We start from the raw sequence: 16809 nt of genomic DNA on the forward strand, positions 1-16809 counted from the left end.
AGCTTATGAAATTGGCAACTAGCTTAAATCCAACAAATTCTAGCAATAACTGCATTCGTAACAACAACAATTTATTTTATAGGACAAATAGCTAAGATATATGATTGTTCTTTTTTCGCCGATAAAGTGTTCAAATGCTTTTGTTTTGCGTATTGGTTTTAGTAATTTATAGCTTATTCGAGTGTTCATCACTTGCAAAACTGTAACAGACCAAGGTTGGTACAGAAAAAAAACAAAAAGTGTGACCTTTACTAAGTTGTAAAATTATTTAATTTTAAATTTAACAACATTACATGTTGAAAAACTGAAAGTATATGAAAAAATGTAAACCAAATAATAGGTGTGCATTTATTTTTACCATAAATCTTTCACTTTCCAACACTGGCAGTAGAAGAAGAAGAGGACAAAGAGGGCTATTTGCAAATTGTAAATAAATAAAATCAGCCAAAATGAGTTCGGGGGCCATGCGCACACCCGTCTCGCAGATCCTCCAAAGCAAGCACGACCAGGATGCCGAAGAGGAGCCCAAGAAGAAGTCCCGCGAGGACTGGCGCAAGGCCAAGGAGCTGGAGGAGGCTCGAAAGGCAGGCACAGCCCCGGCCGCCGTGGATGAAGAGGGTCGCGATATAAATCCACACATCCCGCAGTATATATCGAATGCTCCGTGGTATTACGGCTCCCAAGGGCCCACGCTCAAGCATCAGAGACCGCAGCACGAGGACGAGCAGGGCCAGCTGGACAAGCGGGCGCCCAAGGGTCTGGACACCACGCGCATCGTCACCAAGTTCCGGAAGGGCGCCTGCGAGAACTGTGGGGCCGTCACGCACAAGCGCAAGGATTGCCTGGAGAGACCTCGCAAAGTGCAGGCCAAGTATGCCGAATCCATTGTGGTCCATGATGAGCACCTGGTCAACGAGGCGGCGGTCAACTATGATGAGAAGCGCGATCGCTGGAGCAGCTACGATCCGGCGAACCACAGAGAGATCATCGAGGAGTACGAGAAGGTAGAGGAGGCTAAGCGGCAGCTTAAGGCCGAAAAGCTAAAAAACGGTAAGCAAACATATATCTTCACAAATTAATGTATAAATTCTTATAATTTCTGCCCCTCTACAGATCCCGATGCCGAGATTTCCGATGAAGACGGCAACGAGGACAAGTATGTGGACGAAGTGGACATGCCGGGCACAAAAGTGGACTCCAAACAGCGCATCACTGTGCGTAACTTGCGTATCCGCGAAGACACAGCCAAATACCTCAGGAATTTAGACCCGAACTCTGCGTACTACGATCCCAAAACGCGCTCCATGCGTGACAATCCCAATCCTGCAGTTCCGGAAGAAGAGTGAGTACCACAATGAGTCACAAAGTTAGAGTTTACTTACATTTAACTACCTTGCAGAGCTGAGTTTGCTGGCGAGAATTTCGTGCGCTTCTCGGGAGACACCACAGCTCAGGCCACCGCTCAGTTGTTCGCCTGGGAAGCCCATGGCAAGGGTGTGGATGTCCATCTACTGGCTGAACCCACCAAGTTAGAACTGCTCCAGAAAGAGTACGAGCAGAAAAAGGAGCAGTTCAAGTCGAGTGTAAGTCTTTGGTTTATTTTGTTGTTTCAAAAATGCTATAAAAAAATCCTCTTTACAGACCAAAACTCACATCGTGGAGAAATACGGGGGAGAGGAGCATTTGCAGGTGCCGCCCAAGTCGCTGCTGCTGGCTCAAACGGAGGAATACATCGAGTACTCTCGCAGCGGCAAGGTCATCAAGGGCGTGGAGAAACCGAAAGCCCGCAGCATATACGAGGAGGATGTATACATCAATAACCACACGACCGTGTGGGGCAGCTTCTGGAATGCCGGTCGCTGGGGCTACAAGTGCTGCAAGTCCTTCATCAAGAACTCTTACTGCGTGGGCATGCAGGAGCCAGAGGGTTATTCGGATCAGCATCCCACCTCCAGTTCCAGCTTAGCGGCTGCTGCTGTAGCAGCAGAGTCCACCGCTCAAGTGCATTTCAAAGTGCCGGAGGTGCCTTCGGAGAAGCCTGTCCTATCCGAAGTTGACTCTGTCCCAAGCTCAGAATCTTCATCGTCTTCGGAGGAGGAAGAGAAGCCGGAAAAGAAAAGGTCAAAGAAGAAATCCAAGAAGCGCGAGAAGAAAAAGAAGGCCAAGGAGCAGCGGAAACAGAAATCCAAGCACAGAGAAGCCAAGGAGAAGGAGAAGACAAAGACGAAGGAAAAGGCAAAGGAGATTCCCGATGAGATGGACGATCGCAAGCGGGCCTACAACAGCATGTACGACATTAAGGCGCCCACCGAGGACGAAATCGAGGAGTGGAAAAAGAAGCGGCCGCGTGCCGAAGATCCGATGATGCAGTTTATGTAGAAAAGGAAATAAAAATAATCTAGATTTTAAAGGAAACTTTAATCTTAAACAATTGCGTACTGCTCATAGAGCAACTCCCTGATTTTATAGTACTCCTCCGACAGACAGCCCTCCATGGCCACCTTGCCGGCATCCACACGCCGCAAGGCCAAAGTTCCATTGCTGCACCAAAGGACGCCGCCGGAGAACTCCGAGTTGATGTTGTTGCGCATGAGAATCTGCTTGAAGTCGGAGAGCTTTAGCTCGTTGATCAGCACCGAATTGTGGACGGGGATCTCGTCTTCCGCTAGCGTTTCCAGGGTCAATGTCTTGCCCTCTTGCACGTCCTGCTCAACTGTGACATCCATGGGAGCGTCGATGGCCTTGAGACGCATTCCCAGGCGGCCATCCACCCAGGCCACCTCCGCGTCTTTGCCCTTTTGAAACTGTAGCTGGGAGACGAGACCCTCGGTGAGGCGCACCTGGTAAATGTGGATCTCGGTGGTCACGTCGATGATCTCGCCCTTCTGCGGCGTGAAGACGCGGGCGCCGACATTCTGCTCACAATGCTTGGCCACCACCTGGGTGCCCTCCGCAGTGCCGTGGATGACAATCACCCGTCTCGGTCGCAACTGGGAGAGGATCTTCAGCATGGACTCACCGTCCGAGCGACCCTCGAAATCGATTCGCTGGATCTGGGCATTCACTTCGATGGTTTTGCGCTGATTTATCAGCTTGGTGGGCTTCTCTAGCAGCTGGACGTCGGTGTCTGCGACGGCTCCATTGGCCTGATGATCAGCTCCCATGCCCGGTTCCTCCTTCTTCACGTTCTCCTTGTTCTGCTCCTCCATGGGCACGAAGTCGTACCCGCCCGTGTCGGCGATGCGGTAGTCGTCGAGGTTGATGATCTCTCCGTACTCGTCGTACTTGATCTTTTCCTCGTGATAGGGAAACATAACATGATGGCGCTTGTTGGACTTGAAGAAGCCGGAATGGTGACGACCCTCTGGCCTGACCACAATGTCGTGCTTGCCCGTTATAACACTCATTTCAATGTCATCCTCGGACTCGGAGCTGCTTTCCTCCTCCACATCAGGCTTCACAATGAGGGGATTTAGTTTTTCGCCCTGCGTGCGTAGGTATTCATCTAGCTCGGCGCCTTCCAGCTCAACTCTTCGTCGGATGTCCAGCTCAATTTGCTTGCCAGGCGAGCAGTTCTCTACCAGTTCCATAGCCAGAGTTCCCGGCGAAGTACGTGTGGTAAGAATAATGCTATTGTTGGCATTGCTGGCCCACTGCACAAAAAGGTCTCTGGTGAATCCGCTCTCCAGGTCCGGCGTGCTGGCGAGCACAACTTTGGGTCCGGCAGGAAGTTTGTAGACGTCCGCCAGGGAGTGACACAGCTGGATGTGCTTGAACTGGAAGGGATTGTTTCGGGCACCCTCGAAGGCCTTCGTTAACTTGTCGCTCATCCACTCGATCTGCGACTTGGCGAACTCGATCACGTTGTAGCTGACATTGTTTAGGAGGGCCAGGGAGTAGGCCATCAGGCCGGACTCCTTGTTCTTCCACAGTTGGTCCAGCATGTGGGCCAGCTCTAGAACGCGTCCAGCGGTGTCCACAGCTATGAGGACATTGCCATTATTTCGCACCGTCTGCAGGATGTTGGTCATCAGCTTTTCATCGCGGGCACGTCTCCTGGCCTGCTGGTATTGTGCATTGTAAGCGTCGGTAATGAGGAGCGAGGGCCTCTGCAGCCTGTCCAGCTCACACCCGCTCAGGTGGCGTTCCTTTTTGTGGTTAAAATCAGTGGCATAGACGATGTCCTCCTCGCCCACCTTTACTATCTTCCAGATCGTGCCGCCGATCATGTGGCCAGCGTTTAAGGGAGTTATGGATATGCCATAGCCCTTGCCCTTCAGTGAAACCGTTTGGTTATACTTCAGTTGCGTGATCTTCTCGAAGGCCGTGTCCACGTCGTCCAGCGAGAAGAGATCAAAGTCGCCCATGTTGAAGTGCGACATGTACAGGTCATACATGAACATTTGTCCCATCTTGAACACGGGAATTGTGGCGTATATCGGGCAGTTAAGACCCAGTTTGCCCACCAGGTAAGGCAAGGCGCCCAGGTGATACGCATCCGGGTGGGACAGGAGCACGGCATCCAGGGTATGCACCTGCCTGTAATTATACAAAATTAGAAGTCGTTCCTTGAACTGCTTCGAATGTTTACCTTTTTAGCTCTTTGATAAAGTTGGCGTCGAACTTTTCATCCCATCCGCAGTCCAACAGAATTCGCACGTCGTCTATCTGGAGGATGTAGCACGGCGGAGACTCGTCCATCGCCCCGGATATCGTGTGCAGCTTGATAATGGACGTCATTTTAAGGGATTCAACTACTATTCAACTGCAGATTAACGCACATTAATTAAAAAACGATAAAATAATCTTCGAAGATAGAAGTGAAGGCCCAAATGACCGGCCCAGGGATGGAATACAACTTTGTGCTGGGGTTGCCAGACGGTTTTATCTGCAATAGCTGTTTGTTTATACAGTGAACACCAGTTTAAAGGAACTGTGCCTATTAAGGTATTTTTTTTTCTATTTTGAATAAATTGATTCGTTTTTTCCTGTAAAAATTATTGGTTAATACAACTTTGATTTCCTTTTCGTTTTTATTTTATTAAAATATGTTTTTGTTTTTATGTTATTGAACCTTTATTTTTCTTTATTTAACTCACTGAAATGTATATTTTTTATTTGGTTTAATTGAATTTAAACTAATTTTTGTTCTTAATTAATCGATGTTATTTTCTAAAAGATCGAAAAAAATCGATCTATTGAGAATCGAATAAAATATCTTTTTTATGGCGATCGGCAAGCCTTTCCCATTATCTTATCTTCTTTAAAGTTAATTTAATTATGGCCTTATAAGATACTCTTATCTGTTTATTGATTAGTAGACAAATATTTACATATTTAACGGAAACAGTGAAATCTTTTGACACGAACCATAGTATATTTCTGCTGTCCTTCAGCAGTAATGTACGGAAAGAGTTAATCTTAATTATTTATTTTTAATTCTTAGACACAGATTATTTTAGTAAAATTTAATGTTCAAGTTTAAGCTGAACATATAAAGTAGAATGCTCGTTATTAGAGGTTCTACTGTACAGACCCCTTTGGACGAACTGCTCTGGTTTGAGTGCATTGCACCCCTCGTCACCAGCTGAGTTTCGTCAGCCCGCCAGTCGCGACTTCTGCCGCCCCGAGGATGCGGAATTCCCTCAGATCCCGCTGAGATTCAAGTTCCTGCCAAACGATGTTCGTGCGGCTGTGGCACAGGAATTTCCACATCCATGACCTGCTCCTGGCCATTAGCCTGGTCACGCTCATTGTGTACCTTTCGCTGCCCTTCCGCTTCGCCTCGCACTATGACTACATCGAGGGATCGCAGATCGAGGGGGCTCTTGTGCCGCAGGTCACCCGGAATGTGTCCCTGCAGGAGGTTTTCGAGTGCACCTACTCGGAGATTATTGCGGCCAACAGGTTCGTCTACAACCTGGCCCACTACCACGAGGCGGTTCACAACGGGGGCGAGATCCGTCCCGGCGGCGAGTTCCGCCCGGAGCAGTGCCAGGCCCGCTACAGCACCGCCATCATTGTGCCGTACAGGCAACGGGAGGAGCAGCTGCACGCCTTCCTCACCTACATGCACAATTACCTGCGCCAGCAGCTGATCCACTATCGAATTTTCCTAGTCGAGCAGTACGACCACAAGCCCTTCAACCGGGCGATGCTCTTCAACATTGGTGCCCAGGTGGCGGCGGAGTACGGCTTCCCCTGTCTGATACTTTCCGACGTGGACCTGCTGCCTCTCAACTCGGGCCAGATGTACGCGTGTACGGAGAAACCACGGCACATGTGCTCCGCTTTGGATCACTGGCGTTTCCGACTGCCCTACCGCAGCCTCTTCGGTGGCGTTGTGGCCATCAATACCGTCCAGTTCCAGCAGATTAACGGAATGTCCAATCTGTATCACGGCTGGGGCGGCGAGGATGATGATCTCTACGAGCGGCTGAACGCTATGGGCATCGACATCTGCCGCTTTGCGATGGAGTTCAGCGAGTACACGATGCTGAAGCACAAGCCGGAGAAGCCCAACAAGAACCGGGTGGCCCTGCTCCGGGCCGCCGCTCTTCGGCAGCACTCGGATGGACTCAACTCGCTGGTCTACAAGGAGGTGGAGCGACGCATGCACAGTCTGTTTACGCACATTCTGGTGGAGACCTGAGGGCGCTGCCTGCTAGTATTTGTTATTTATGTAGCTTTAGACTTTGGATGCACTTAGCTTAGCAGCCGCCTTAGACAATGCGTTCCGAATCGATATCGTGATATCTCCACTCACTAGGCTAAGAAGCTGGGAACGCTGGACGAGAGGGTCGTAGAACATAATCTGTTTAAAGAAGTACAATGCGCAAATTATCTTCGATGTAAGAGGTATCGCCAAAGATATCAGGCATGTTAAGCACGCTCTGCCTCTGCTAATAATAAATGGATAAATGTGTGAAAAATAAATTGTTGTTTCAACTGTAAGAGAACTCCTCCAATACTTCATACTCTACGGTTCCCGGGTAAAAGTTTAAATCTTTAGTGTTGATTAGAGTTAACTATCGCAACAATCGAAGTCCATATGTAGTCATGATCGTTGGTTGGACTTTACCTTATCGTTGCCGCCGCCCATCTGGGTTTTAGTTAGAAAATTTTGTTAGAGAACATAACCATGGGCTTTCTGAGCTCCATAAGTAAAGCCGTTCTTTACTTTGGCTTATTCTTAGGAGCCATTTTCCTGCTTCCCGGATTACCGCCCAACACCACATTTCCCTTTAAAGAATATGAGTAAGTGGGTAATCTTCAACTTCATCTGATAATTTATAAATATTTGAACATTGTGCAGAATTACTCCACCAAGGGAACTAAAGGGAACACTAGAAACTAATGCTCACCTGGATGGCGCTAGACACCTGTGGCAGGATCGAGTCTTTGGACCAGAGTGCCTCATAGCTCGAGATGATGGCATCTACACGGGCATTCATGGCGGAGAAGTCATCAGGCTGAACAAAAAGGATTCCGTTGAGACTGTCACTAAGATAGGACAACCTTGTGGTAGAGAGAATTCTATCTTGAATGGTTTTTAGGTTATTAATGGAGTTTTATTTCACTCAGATTACATTTTCCAAGATACAGTGTGTGGCTACCCCGTGGGTTTGGCCTTTGACCCCCAGGGAAACAATATGGTTATTGCCGATGCCTACTATGGATTGTGGCAGGTGAACTTGGATACGAAACAGAAGACCATGTTGGTGTCTCCCGAGCAAGTACTTCCCGGCAAGAAAGTTAATCGGCCGGCAAAGCTGTTTAATTCAGTGGCAATCAGCCGGGAGGGTGACATTTACTGGACCGATTCCCTAACCGATGACTTTATGTTGGCTCCGTTCGCAAATCCTTCGGGTCGGTAAGTTCAATTTAAAGAAATCCTTCTGCTTTTAAGCAGTATTAATCCGATTTCTTTATAGTTTATTCCGGTACAATCGCAAGACGAACACCAACGAGATACTTCTGGATGAATTGGCCTTTGCCAACGGTATAGCTTTAAGTCCCCAGGAGGATTTCATTATCGTTTCGGAAACGACTGCAATGCGCCTGACTAAATATCATCTCAAGGGACCACGGACTGGTCAGAGCGAAGTCTTTGTGGACGGCCTGCCAGGCTTACCCGATAATCTTACGCCTGATGCCGAGGGAATATGGGTGCCTCTGGGCATTGCCGCAGATATCGAAAACCCCAATATGTTTGCCATTTTATCTCCTCATCCAAGGCTTCGGTTTTTCCTCGCCCGTCTCATGGCCCTAATGCAGCTTCCCTTTCGATATCTGAACCAAGTATATCCCAGCACTGTGGTGGATCGTCTGTTCCACGCGTTCACCGAGTGGGTCAATAGAAATTCTCCCAATAGGACGACCGTGGTGCGTGTGGACTGGAATGGAAACATAGTGAGATCCCTGCATGGTTTTGATAGATCCACTGCTGGAGTATCGCATGTCCTGGAGTACAAAGGTCACTTGTATATGGGATCACCATTCAATCAATACGTAATCCAAGTTGAATTACCCAAGACCAATGAGAAGGAGAAGAAAGTGGTTAGCTAGAAGTACGCAGAACCAAAAAACAAATTGTACTCCATCTTTAAAGTGTAACAAATACGGGGTTTGAGCACTTTTGAGGTGCCTTAAATTTATTTTGTCAATTATTTGTTTTTATACTTGAAAATCAGCTTTTAAAATTTGGAAAAATCTTTATGGATCTTTGAGATATGCTCTTTTGAATTAATTTTTCGTTATTTTTCAGATATATATTCAATTATTAAAGTTTTCAAAAACCGTATTTCCATCACTTTTAAGCTGAAATATTTTGAAAACCAGACAAATAGAAAATTTTCTAAGCCCAGATTTGAATTCAGCGCATCCATAATTATCAGAAAAGTATATTCCGATTCTTGGTAAACCATTCCATTTGATTTACAAAGTAAAAACCTTATTTGTGTTTGAAAACCACACTTGTGCAATTGTATTTTGTAATTTTATTAGTTAGTTGTTTTACAAATAATATTAAACAATGACAAAAAAGCTCAAGTTGTTTAAAATTGTAATGAATATTTTAAGATTAAATCAATCCTTTTATATAGCAAACAATAACCGATAAATATATTAAATAACATATTTTTATATATTAAATAAAACGTCTTTGCCTAAACGATTTGAATTATAATATGTATATAATTTGTAAAATATATATTTAAGTAAGGATCCATTGCACGAGTTTGCTCTTTTGTCTAGCTAACAATAATAATACATATTCTATTTTTAACTAAACGCATTCATTTCGTTTTGCGTTTGATATCGGTTGCGGAATGTGGCAACGAGCGAGGAGCCAAAGGACTCGTGTTAAAATCTACATAATATAATTTAAAACATTTCTAACAAACACGCAGCACACACACGTACAGGACAATCACACCTCGTACATATCAATTTATATATATATATTTATAGGTATGTATATATGTGAATATGGTAAGTCAAAGTCCCTGCGACAAAAACATGAGGTATAGACAAGTCTAAACAATATTTAGATATTTCCTTCAGCAGAAATTTCGAAGAACTTTCTATATTCTCCTGTTTTTGCCGCTTTATGGTTATTTTTTTCTTCTAAAATTCCGACGCAACCTGGTGTATATGGAGTTGGCCTTGCTATCAGATATATGGAATATGTGGTTATTAGCTACAACTGCGTTTAGTTCAAAAAGTTAAGTATGTCCTGCTGGGAGAGTGCATTGAGGTTCTGGTTATCTGTCGGCAGCAGGGGCTGTGTCTGGGGCTGGAGCGTTGGAGCCTGGCTGGGCTTGCCCAGCAGATGCTGCTGCTGTTGCTGCTGCTGATGTTGCTGGATGCTGTTCAGACTGTAGCCGGCTGGATAAATATAGTTAACTGTCGGTTGTTGCAGCGTGTACGTGTTGGCACCGTTCGTATTGTTTGGCTTGGCGGTCGCCGTGACACCTGTACCACCGCCAAAGGGATCCAGGTTGTCCAAGGAGGAGAAATTATTGTTACTGGCCTGTGGTGAGGCCAGTTGGTGGTTCATAACCAACGGATTGGCACTGTGCCAGCCATTATTGATCTGCATGGGTGCCGGTGCAGATGTGGGACTAGTAACTGCTGTCGCTCCGAGGCCAGTCAGGTTGCTTTGCATCATCGAGGAGAGAATGTCTGGCCTGCCAGCTGACTGCGCCGACATGGTGTTGTGCGTTATTCTGGAATATCGAAAGGGTTTCTTGAATCTCGTCTGGTATTTTCAGTTAACTTGATTGATGCGTACTTGAGCTGCTCTTTGGCTTTGACGGGTGCTATGGGAGCGGCATTTCCTGCCTTCGGTTGGCCCACAGTGAAGCCCGAGAACATGTCATCGTTGATCTTGTTGCCATTGTTGGCTCCACCAGTGGGCGAGAGGGCAGAACTGGTGTCCAGCTCATTGGCCAATATTTCGGAAGCATCTTTGGGTCTGATTCAAGGTAGACCGAATGAATTTTTAAATGTAATTCTAATAATAAAAACGATCTTACTTATTGTCTCTCTGAATGGTGGACAGTTGCTGCAACTTCTCGCGCTGCTCCTGCTCCACCCGGCCGAGCATTTCCTTGATGAGGCCTATGATCGTATTGAATTGAGCTATAGTCAGGCCGTTCTCGACACTTAAGGGCACTAGGTAGGGAATGCATTTATGTGCCATCACATCCTTGGTTATGCCCAGCTTGGTGTTGGTCATAGCAATTTTGTAGATTCCTTCAAGAAGAAATAGAATGAAAAATAATTATAAACTAACCTTTTTTTCACTCACCTATAATGCCCATGATGATGGCTGGCTCTCGGCTCTGAATCTGCTGCAGAAAGGGCAGGATCTCATCTAGCACCAACCACTTGTCCAGGTTCTCCAACAGCTTTCCAATGGATATCAGGCAGTTGACCTTCACCGACACATTGCTGCTCTGCAGGCACAGTTTCTTGATGCGCGGCAGAACCGAGTTCTTCATGGCGTTGTAGTCGATCAGGGTGGAGAAGGTGGGTAGCACCGCTAGGCAGAGATCCTGAATCTGGGGCATATCGCACTCCAGGGAGCGATACAGTAGCGGCAGCACACTCTGCTTGACCTCTTCGGCGGGCGTTAGCTTCAATAAAAGATCCATCTTTTGCATGAAAATCAACAGAATCTGTATGGGATCCGTTAGCTTGAAGATGGGCTTCAGATGCGGCAGGATGTGGTCGCAGTACTCTCGCTGGCTGCTCATTTCTGCGATAAGCAGCACATTTGGCAGCACAAAGGGGATCATCGGCGAGTTAACAAACTCTTTGACCAGGTAAGGAAGGATCGAGTGGAGATTAACACGGTGCGGCAGCGTCGGAATGATCTGGGGCAGTCCCTTGTAGAACTTGGATTTCTGCAGATTGTCCCACTGATACAGCGAGTCCAAATAGCTAAGAGTCTTAACGCCCACATCCTGGAAGTAGGCGATCTGCTTGAGCTCGTGCAGCTTTGGCCGCAGACCTGCACTGGGATGCAGTAGCGCCTTGAGGCTCTCGGTTAACTCGCCGGGAACCGCGTTCATGGGTGGATATTTCCGCTGGTTGAGATCGTTGGCATAGCGCCGAAAGCCACTGTAATCGCTCCCAAACATCTTGAGCGGCTTGCCGGAATATATGGTAAAGATGAGCACGCCTGCGGGTGTTTTAAATACGTAATTAAATGGGATTCACTTAAGGATTTCCATGCCCTTACTCACCCAACGAGAAGAGATCACTGTCGGGAGTGTTGATACTATTCAAGGCCACCTCCGGAGCCGTATACTCCAGGCTGGGCTGCGCCAGAACATGCAACGAGGTAGTGTACTCCCGGAAGGGCCAGTTCGGCGTTCCGTCCGTCGCTGGCTGGTTGGCGATGCAAAAGTCAAATCCAAATAGCTTCCAGCTGCGGTTCTTGTTAATCACGATAGTCTCGGCGGATATGTTGCGGTGCACGATCTTGGCGTCTTGGTGGAGGAACTGCAGGCCATCGAACAGCTGCAGCAGGCCATGACGGATCTCCACGTCGTACAGCTTCTTCTCAGAGCGCACATTGTCGCCAACGACATTCGCCAGCGAGGCGAACACGGGCTCCGTGGCAAAGGCCAGAGAGTCTCGGCTCTCCTCCAGCGGATGCTGCACAGTGAGCACATGTGGATGACGGATTTTGGTCAACTGTTGCACGCCCCTGCGCAGCGTTTCCAGCATGGTTTCCCTGTCATCCTTGGACCAACGCTCAAGGGATTTCTTCTCGAAAACGAACACGGACACCTCTTGCTTGGTGCTCTTCTTGTAGCCATTGTACACCTTCCACATGAGACCTGTTCGGTGAGATTAAAGCGACGACATTAGTCACAATATGTTTGGGGTACCACTCAGGAGGACTCACCCACTCCGGCGGTGCACACCTGTTCCAGCACCTCATACTCCCGAGTAACGTTATTTCCGGGCAGTACGCCGGACAGAGTGGACACCGTCTGCACGGCTGTCGAATAAAATTTGTTTATCATGTCCATGCTGGCTGCGAATTTGCAGAAACTGCGGCCTACAAGTTTGTGCAAAATTCTTATTGTTATTAATCAATAGCTTCGATATTACTCGCGATAGTATCGTTAATAGTGCTGGCAAAACCTCGGAGCCCTATCGATACTATCGATAGTTTTCGCCGAAATTTGAGCGAAAATCAGTTTGAATTCACGCGCCCAGCTCCGATAAGTTATCGGAAACGCTTTGCGAAAAGTCTGGCAACGCGGGTACACTGAACAAAAATATTTATTCAATGATACTTGCATATATAGCTCTACTAGTTAGAAAATAACAAAGTGTGTTATTGGGAAATACACAAAATTAAAAAAGAACGAGTTTAATTACAAAATTTGAATTGCCGGAAAAGTTACATTATTATTAAACTTAATGTACACAAAATTGAATTTAATTAAAAAAGTCTATTACAAAATTGGAATAATGTGTAAATATTATATATTTTTATAAAGAAAACTCTCGCTTATATCTACAACTCTATATTAGTAAACTAAAAAAAAAAAACATTTAGTTAATTTCAATAACTAAAAAATAACAACAAAAAGCAATAAAGTCTTAATAATAATATAAAACTATACTTTTTTTTAGTGCGTAGCTAAATGGATATATTTTTGTTGGTTCAGATAGCAACCTTGCTTTTGTTTATTGCTGTGCAAACGGAATGCGAATTTAAAATTAGCGTAATTGGTAATTATTTTTGGATTGTTGGGTTCAAATCGATTACGATTTGCACTCGCGACGAAACTTCTCCTGGTGGTCTCAAAACAAGCAAACAAATTTAATAATCGCATTTGTATTCCTCAGATAAGAGACATTTTTGTCGTTCAAACCGAGGATGAAATCGAACATTTTTAGGCGTGATTGAATTCCACACATTATGGGGATTTTTTTGCTTCTAATTTTCAAAGTTATTGTAGGAGGAAAATATATCAAAATTATATAGATCAAATCTAAGGATTTTGAAATCAGATATTATTAAATATTTTTAACTGCAACAAAATGAAAAGTTTCCTATATTTAACCAATTGAATTGTAAATGAACTTTACTATATTTATTTAGTTGATTTATTTACTGTTCCTTAGATCCTCCACAAAGGTGAAGTAAACATTTGTGGCAGCTTGGGGCTTCTTGTTAAATAGCCAGTCGATCATCAGTAGATAATCCCCAGTGGGTATTGGGGTAGGTAGCTTCTCGGATCTCAAATAAAAGTCCTTAACCTGCTGCAGACCCTACAAGTGAGAAGCAGTATAACCAAAACTGATCAGTTAAAACTGACCAGTAAACTTACCACATAGGGACAGGAGTGATTGAGGGTCGAGTACTCCCGGAACAGTTCCCAAACGATGCGAATTAAGGCATTGTTTCGTCTCCTAAAAAACTGGCAGCCATCAAAATTCACACTATACAACCATGGCTTATAGCCATTAGCTTTCTTCATCAATTGGGCTTTTATAACCACGTCGTAGACCGGATGCAGCAGGGTGGCATTAACATTGAAGCAGACCTTATTGCGACTCACGGCTCGCAGGCGACAAAGACCAAACTCCACCCAGGATTTGTTGTAGGACTCGCACACCGCATTCGTCATCTTGAAGATCACAGCTCCCTGAAGGATCAATATAATAATGACTTTACGGAATAACCAAGAAATGAATTATGTTACACTGTGATACTGCTTTAAAAACAAAGCTAGCAGACAAATGAACAATACTCTCCCCATGGCTGCTAATAGAAAAGTGGGTAAATTTGTGTGAAATACGCTTATTTTTGACATCAAATTAGGTTCCCGTGTTGCCTCCAAATAATTATGACAAAATTGTTTATCTATATAGACATTAGCGGTTAATCAGGCGGTGAAATGACCCAAACGATGCCCCTCCCAGATAGCATTTTTAGCACTTTACAGTGCACTATGGGGTTTTTGACCAGTTTTTGTGGCATTAATTAATAACTCGGTCAGTTTTGGAGATATCGACATAAAACTTTACCAATCATCATTATTTGTCCCTAGGCACATATAGTATGAAAATCGTTCGGATCAGGAAACTATATCCTATAGCTCCCATAGAAACGATCAGGTAAATCTTAAGATAAATTAATGAAATTTAAGGAGCTTATATTTGATGCTATTTTAACACGATATAGCAATTTTGAACAAAATCGGACAACGCTTTCCCTAGGAACTAAAATAACCAAAATACCGGAATTCAGTGTTTCCCCATACAAACAGCTACCAAATTGGCGCTGAAAACAGTGAGGTTATCTGAGAAAATTTCAAATTGCAACAAAAGTGCGGAAAAGTGCACGATAAGACTAACTGCTTTTTGCTCAGAATTGACAACGCTACAACATACACTTGGACGCATTGAAAACTAATGCGAACTTCTATTTCAAAACTCTTCCCAAAGTTTAAATTTGTTTCTCAAAATTCAGCTTAAGGTGCATTTATAAAATGACAAAATGTCAGTATAAACACGCACAATTTAAACAATTAATACCTGTAAAATGTAGTTAAAACCTGTGAAATCAGTGTCCATTAGTTTTTTCCTTTGCAAATTGTGTCTTACACGAATAGTTTAATTTCAAAGATCACTTCGTAAAAATTACAAACTTAGCAGACGTGCTTTCGGATGCAACAGCTGACTTTACAGCTCTGTTGCTAACATATGCTGTTAAGTATTAACATTTTGAGTATGAGGCATAATAGTTCGATGTTTTGTTAATACAATCCCACTATTTTTTTTTAAATTAAAAAACTTTTAAAAAATGACTAAATGCCACAAAAAGTGGTCAAAAACCCCATAGTGCAGTGTTTGTATTCCCCGTAATAAATTTAAATGCGCTTTTATTTTGACTTTGGAAAATGCCACTAACTGCACCAGACCTATAAACCCTCCACTTTATTATCTATTCATACAGCCAGTCCCAGACAATGGGGTTTCGTCACTATAATTACCTTGGCTGAATATTTGGCGCCGACCTTTTGGGGCGGCCAGCGAGTAATTTTTATTTAAGAGCCTCTGAAATTTGGTCACAGTGCGTTAACTTTAACACACAACTGGCACTGCCTGGTCTGCACCTTGGCCTTCACAAGGGCCCACCATTTCCGTGTGTTCCCTTAAAGACCTATGACGGGTCCCGGATTCCAGGGCTATAGCCTTAGCCTTTGCTAATTGCTTGGATGCGTTTTTGCCACTGGATTGCCAATTGATGAAAGTCAAACATTATTAGATTCGGTAAACATACTATCGGGTAACACTCAACTTTGAAGTCAAAGTCGGAAGTCAAGTACACGCCTAGCTTGGGGGTTTGTTATGGAAAAATTCTCAGTTCGCTTCCCTCAATTCGAACATCAAATAGATTGATCGCGTGGTGTTTCCAAGTATGGATACTCGTTAGTCGTGAGGTATATTCTATGGAACGATATAGAAAATATAGAAATGGTTTCCCTAAAACTTTAAATAGATCTTGTATCTTTTCGTCTTGATTCGCGATTCTTATTTTGTCAACAAAGATATGTACGTATGCGTCATACGTAACTGCTATTTAGATGCTAACATCGAGTACGAAGTCGGATGCGTTGTTTACGTTCAGCTTATTTGCTTAATACCACCACTCTTTATGCCTTAAATGTATACTATTTCGCTGAGTAGTAAACCTATAAATAACTAACCATTATCTCTGGCATCTCGTCCGGCCATGCTAACCCATTGACGTCAGTATTGTCTACGATTTCCATTTAAAATTGAATTATTTCTAAACAGTGCACGAAGACATGAGTGACCGGGGGTATCTACTAGTCGAAAAGCTTGACTATTGTTTGTGCCTTCGTAGCCGTATTCATTAATGGCCTGACGACTGGCCAGTCAACACCTGTCAACGGGCCCCCAGTCATGTCCGTGTCGACGTCAGCCACTTGGTCTGCCCAGCTCCACCCCGCGTCGCAGTTCCCGATCAGCGTCTGGGCCACTTGAGATGCATTTGCTTATTCCCGAGTTAAATTAATAGATTTTTCTACTTTTTGCGCTCACCGCGCACACGAAACCCAATCAATAAAGCACTCGAATGCATTTAGCTGAATCGCTTTGGCTCTGGGCTGTGACTTTATCGCTCTTCCAGCTCCCAGCTGATGCTCCTCCTGTCCACTTTTCCACCCTGCCGCCATGAAGATGTTGCTCTATGCAATTCGGCGGGTTGTTGTTTGCACGATTTGTTGCCGTGGCCGACCGTCTTTG

General features: G+C 44.8%; 6 protein-coding genes across 9 annotated transcripts; 3 read left to right on the forward strand and 3 right to left on the reverse strand.

Annotated features, from left to right (window-relative positions):
- Positions 1-323: 323 nt before the first annotated feature.
- Positions 324-2415, forward strand: Slu7 (Pre-mRNA-splicing factor Slu7). The gene is made up of 4 exons (XM_017161273.3): positions 324-1050; positions 1114-1342; positions 1400-1583; positions 1642-2415. The coding sequence occupies exons 1-4, from the start codon at positions 450-452 to the stop codon at positions 2377-2379; spliced, it is 1752 nt and encodes a 583-aa protein (XP_017016762.1). The 5' UTR covers positions 324-449; the 3' UTR covers positions 2380-2415.
- Cpsf100 (cleavage and polyadenylation specificity factor subunit 2) lies at positions 2398-4856 on the reverse strand. Its single transcript, XM_017161272.2, has 2 exons — positions 4592-4856; positions 2398-4539 (listed from the first exon to the last, which is right to left on the reverse strand). The coding sequence occupies exons 1-2, from the start codon at positions 4738-4740 to the stop codon at positions 2424-2426; spliced, it is 2265 nt and encodes a 754-aa protein (XP_017016761.1). The 5' UTR covers positions 4741-4856; the 3' UTR covers positions 2398-2423.
- A 713-nt stretch (positions 4857-5569) lies between these two features.
- On the forward strand, positions 5570-6936 carry beta4GalNAcTB (beta1,4-N-acetylgalactosaminyltransferase B). The gene has a single exon (XM_017161207.2). The coding sequence runs from the start codon at positions 5681-5683 to the stop codon at positions 6650-6652; it is 972 nt and encodes a 323-aa protein (XP_017016696.1). The 5' UTR covers positions 5570-5680; the 3' UTR covers positions 6653-6936.
- Positions 6937-7068: 132 nt separating this feature from the next.
- Ssl2 (Strictosidine synthase-like 2) lies at positions 7069-8819 on the forward strand. The gene is made up of 4 exons (XM_017161212.3): positions 7069-7257; positions 7316-7524; positions 7585-7873; positions 7935-8819. The coding sequence occupies exons 1-4, from the start codon at positions 7142-7144 to the stop codon at positions 8566-8568; spliced, it is 1248 nt and encodes a 415-aa protein (XP_017016701.1). The 5' UTR covers positions 7069-7141; the 3' UTR covers positions 8569-8819.
- A 401-nt stretch (positions 8820-9220) lies between these two features.
- LOC108070718 (SCY1-like protein 2) lies at positions 9221-12634 on the reverse strand. Its single transcript, XM_017161311.3, has 6 exons — positions 12422-12634; positions 11754-12353; positions 10814-11689; positions 10539-10758; positions 10295-10477; positions 9221-10229 (listed from the first exon to the last, which is right to left on the reverse strand). The coding sequence occupies exons 1-6, from the start codon at positions 12546-12548 to the stop codon at positions 9713-9715; spliced, it is 2523 nt and encodes an 840-aa protein (XP_017016800.1). The 5' UTR covers positions 12549-12634; the 3' UTR covers positions 9221-9712.
- A 290-nt stretch (positions 12635-12924) lies between these two features.
- LOC108070634 (uncharacterized) lies at positions 12925-16809 on the reverse strand. 4 transcript variants are annotated; one of them, XM_070287564.1, is made up of 4 exons: positions 16248-16809; positions 15531-15769; positions 13863-14180; positions 12925-13803 (listed from the first exon to the last, which is right to left on the reverse strand). In XM_070287564.1, exons 3-4 carry the CDS (start codon positions 14160-14162, stop codon positions 13639-13641), a joined length of 465 nt encoding a protein of 154 aa, XP_070143665.1. In that variant the 5' UTR covers positions 14163-14180; positions 15531-15769; positions 16248-16809; the 3' UTR covers positions 12925-13638. The 4 variants fall into 4 exon arrangements, with proteins under 4 accessions (XP_070143665.1, XP_070143664.1, XP_070143663.1 ...); XM_070287563.1 differs by lacking the exon at positions 15531-15769; XM_070287562.1 differs by lacking the exons at positions 15531-15769; positions 16248-16809 and adding an exon at positions 14238-14361 and having other exon boundaries at positions 12925-13791.

Source organism: Drosophila kikkawai, chromosome 3R (assembly GCF_030179895.1).
Source record: "Drosophila kikkawai strain 14028-0561.14 chromosome 3R, DkikHiC1v2, whole genome shotgun sequence".
Lineage (NCBI taxonomy): Eukaryota > Metazoa > Arthropoda > Insecta > Diptera > Drosophilidae > Drosophila > Drosophila kikkawai.

Bases quoted from the DNA above. Each gene is read 5' to 3' on its own strand.
- Ssl2 (XM_017161212.3), top strand. From the start codon at position 7,142: ATGGGCTTTCTGAGCTCCATAAGTAAAGCCGTTCTTTACTTTGGCTTA. The intron at 7,258-7,315 runs GTAAGTGGGTAA...AACATTGTGCAG, and splicing joins TTTCCCTTTAAAGAATATGA to AATTACTCCACCAAGGGAAC. The intron at 7,525-7,584 runs GTAGAGAGAATT...TATTTCACTCAG, and splicing joins TAAGATAGGACAACCTTGTG to ATTACATTTTCCAAGATACA.
- Cpsf100 (XM_017161272.2), bottom strand. From the start codon at position 4,740: ATGACGTCCATTATCAAGCTGCACACGATATCCGGGGCGATGGACGAG. The intron at 4,540-4,591 runs GTAAACATTCGA...GTATAATTACAG, and splicing joins TTTATCAAAGAGCTAAAAAG to GCAGGTGCATACCCTGGATG.
- LOC108070718 (XM_017161311.3), bottom strand. From the start codon at position 12,548: ATGGACATGATAAACAAATTTTATTCGACAGCCGTGCAGACGGTGTCC. The intron at 12,354-12,421 runs GTGAGTCCTCCT...CTCACCGAACAG, and splicing joins GGTGTGCACCGCCGGAGTGG to GTCTCATGTGGAAGGTGTAC. The intron at 10,759-10,813 runs GTGAGTGAAAAA...TTCTTCTTGAAG, and splicing joins CATCATCATGGGCATTATAG to GAATCTACAAAATTGCTATG.
- Slu7 (XM_017161273.3), top strand. From the start codon at position 450: ATGAGTTCGGGGGCCATGCGCACACCCGTCTCGCAGATCCTCCAAAGC. The intron at 1,051-1,113 runs GTAAGCAAACAT...GCCCCTCTACAG, and splicing joins GGCCGAAAAGCTAAAAAACG to ATCCCGATGCCGAGATTTCC. The intron at 1,343-1,399 runs GTGAGTACCACA...ACTACCTTGCAG, and splicing joins CCTGCAGTTCCGGAAGAAGA to AGCTGAGTTTGCTGGCGAGA.
- beta4GalNAcTB (XM_017161207.2), top strand. From the start codon at position 5,681: ATGTTCGTGCGGCTGTGGCACAGGAATTTCCACATCCATGACCTGCTC.
- LOC108070634 (XM_017161201.3), bottom strand. From the start codon at position 14,348: ATGTCAAAAATAAGCGTATTTCACACAAATTTACCCACTTTTCTATTA. The intron at 14,181-14,237 runs GTAACATAATTC...TTGATCCTTCAG, and splicing joins TTTTAAAGCAGTATCACAGT to GGAGCTGTGATCTTCAAGAT. The intron at 13,804-13,862 runs GTAAGTTTACTG...TCTCACTTGTAG, and splicing joins ATCACTCCTGTCCCTATGTG to GGTCTGCAGCAGGTTAAGGA.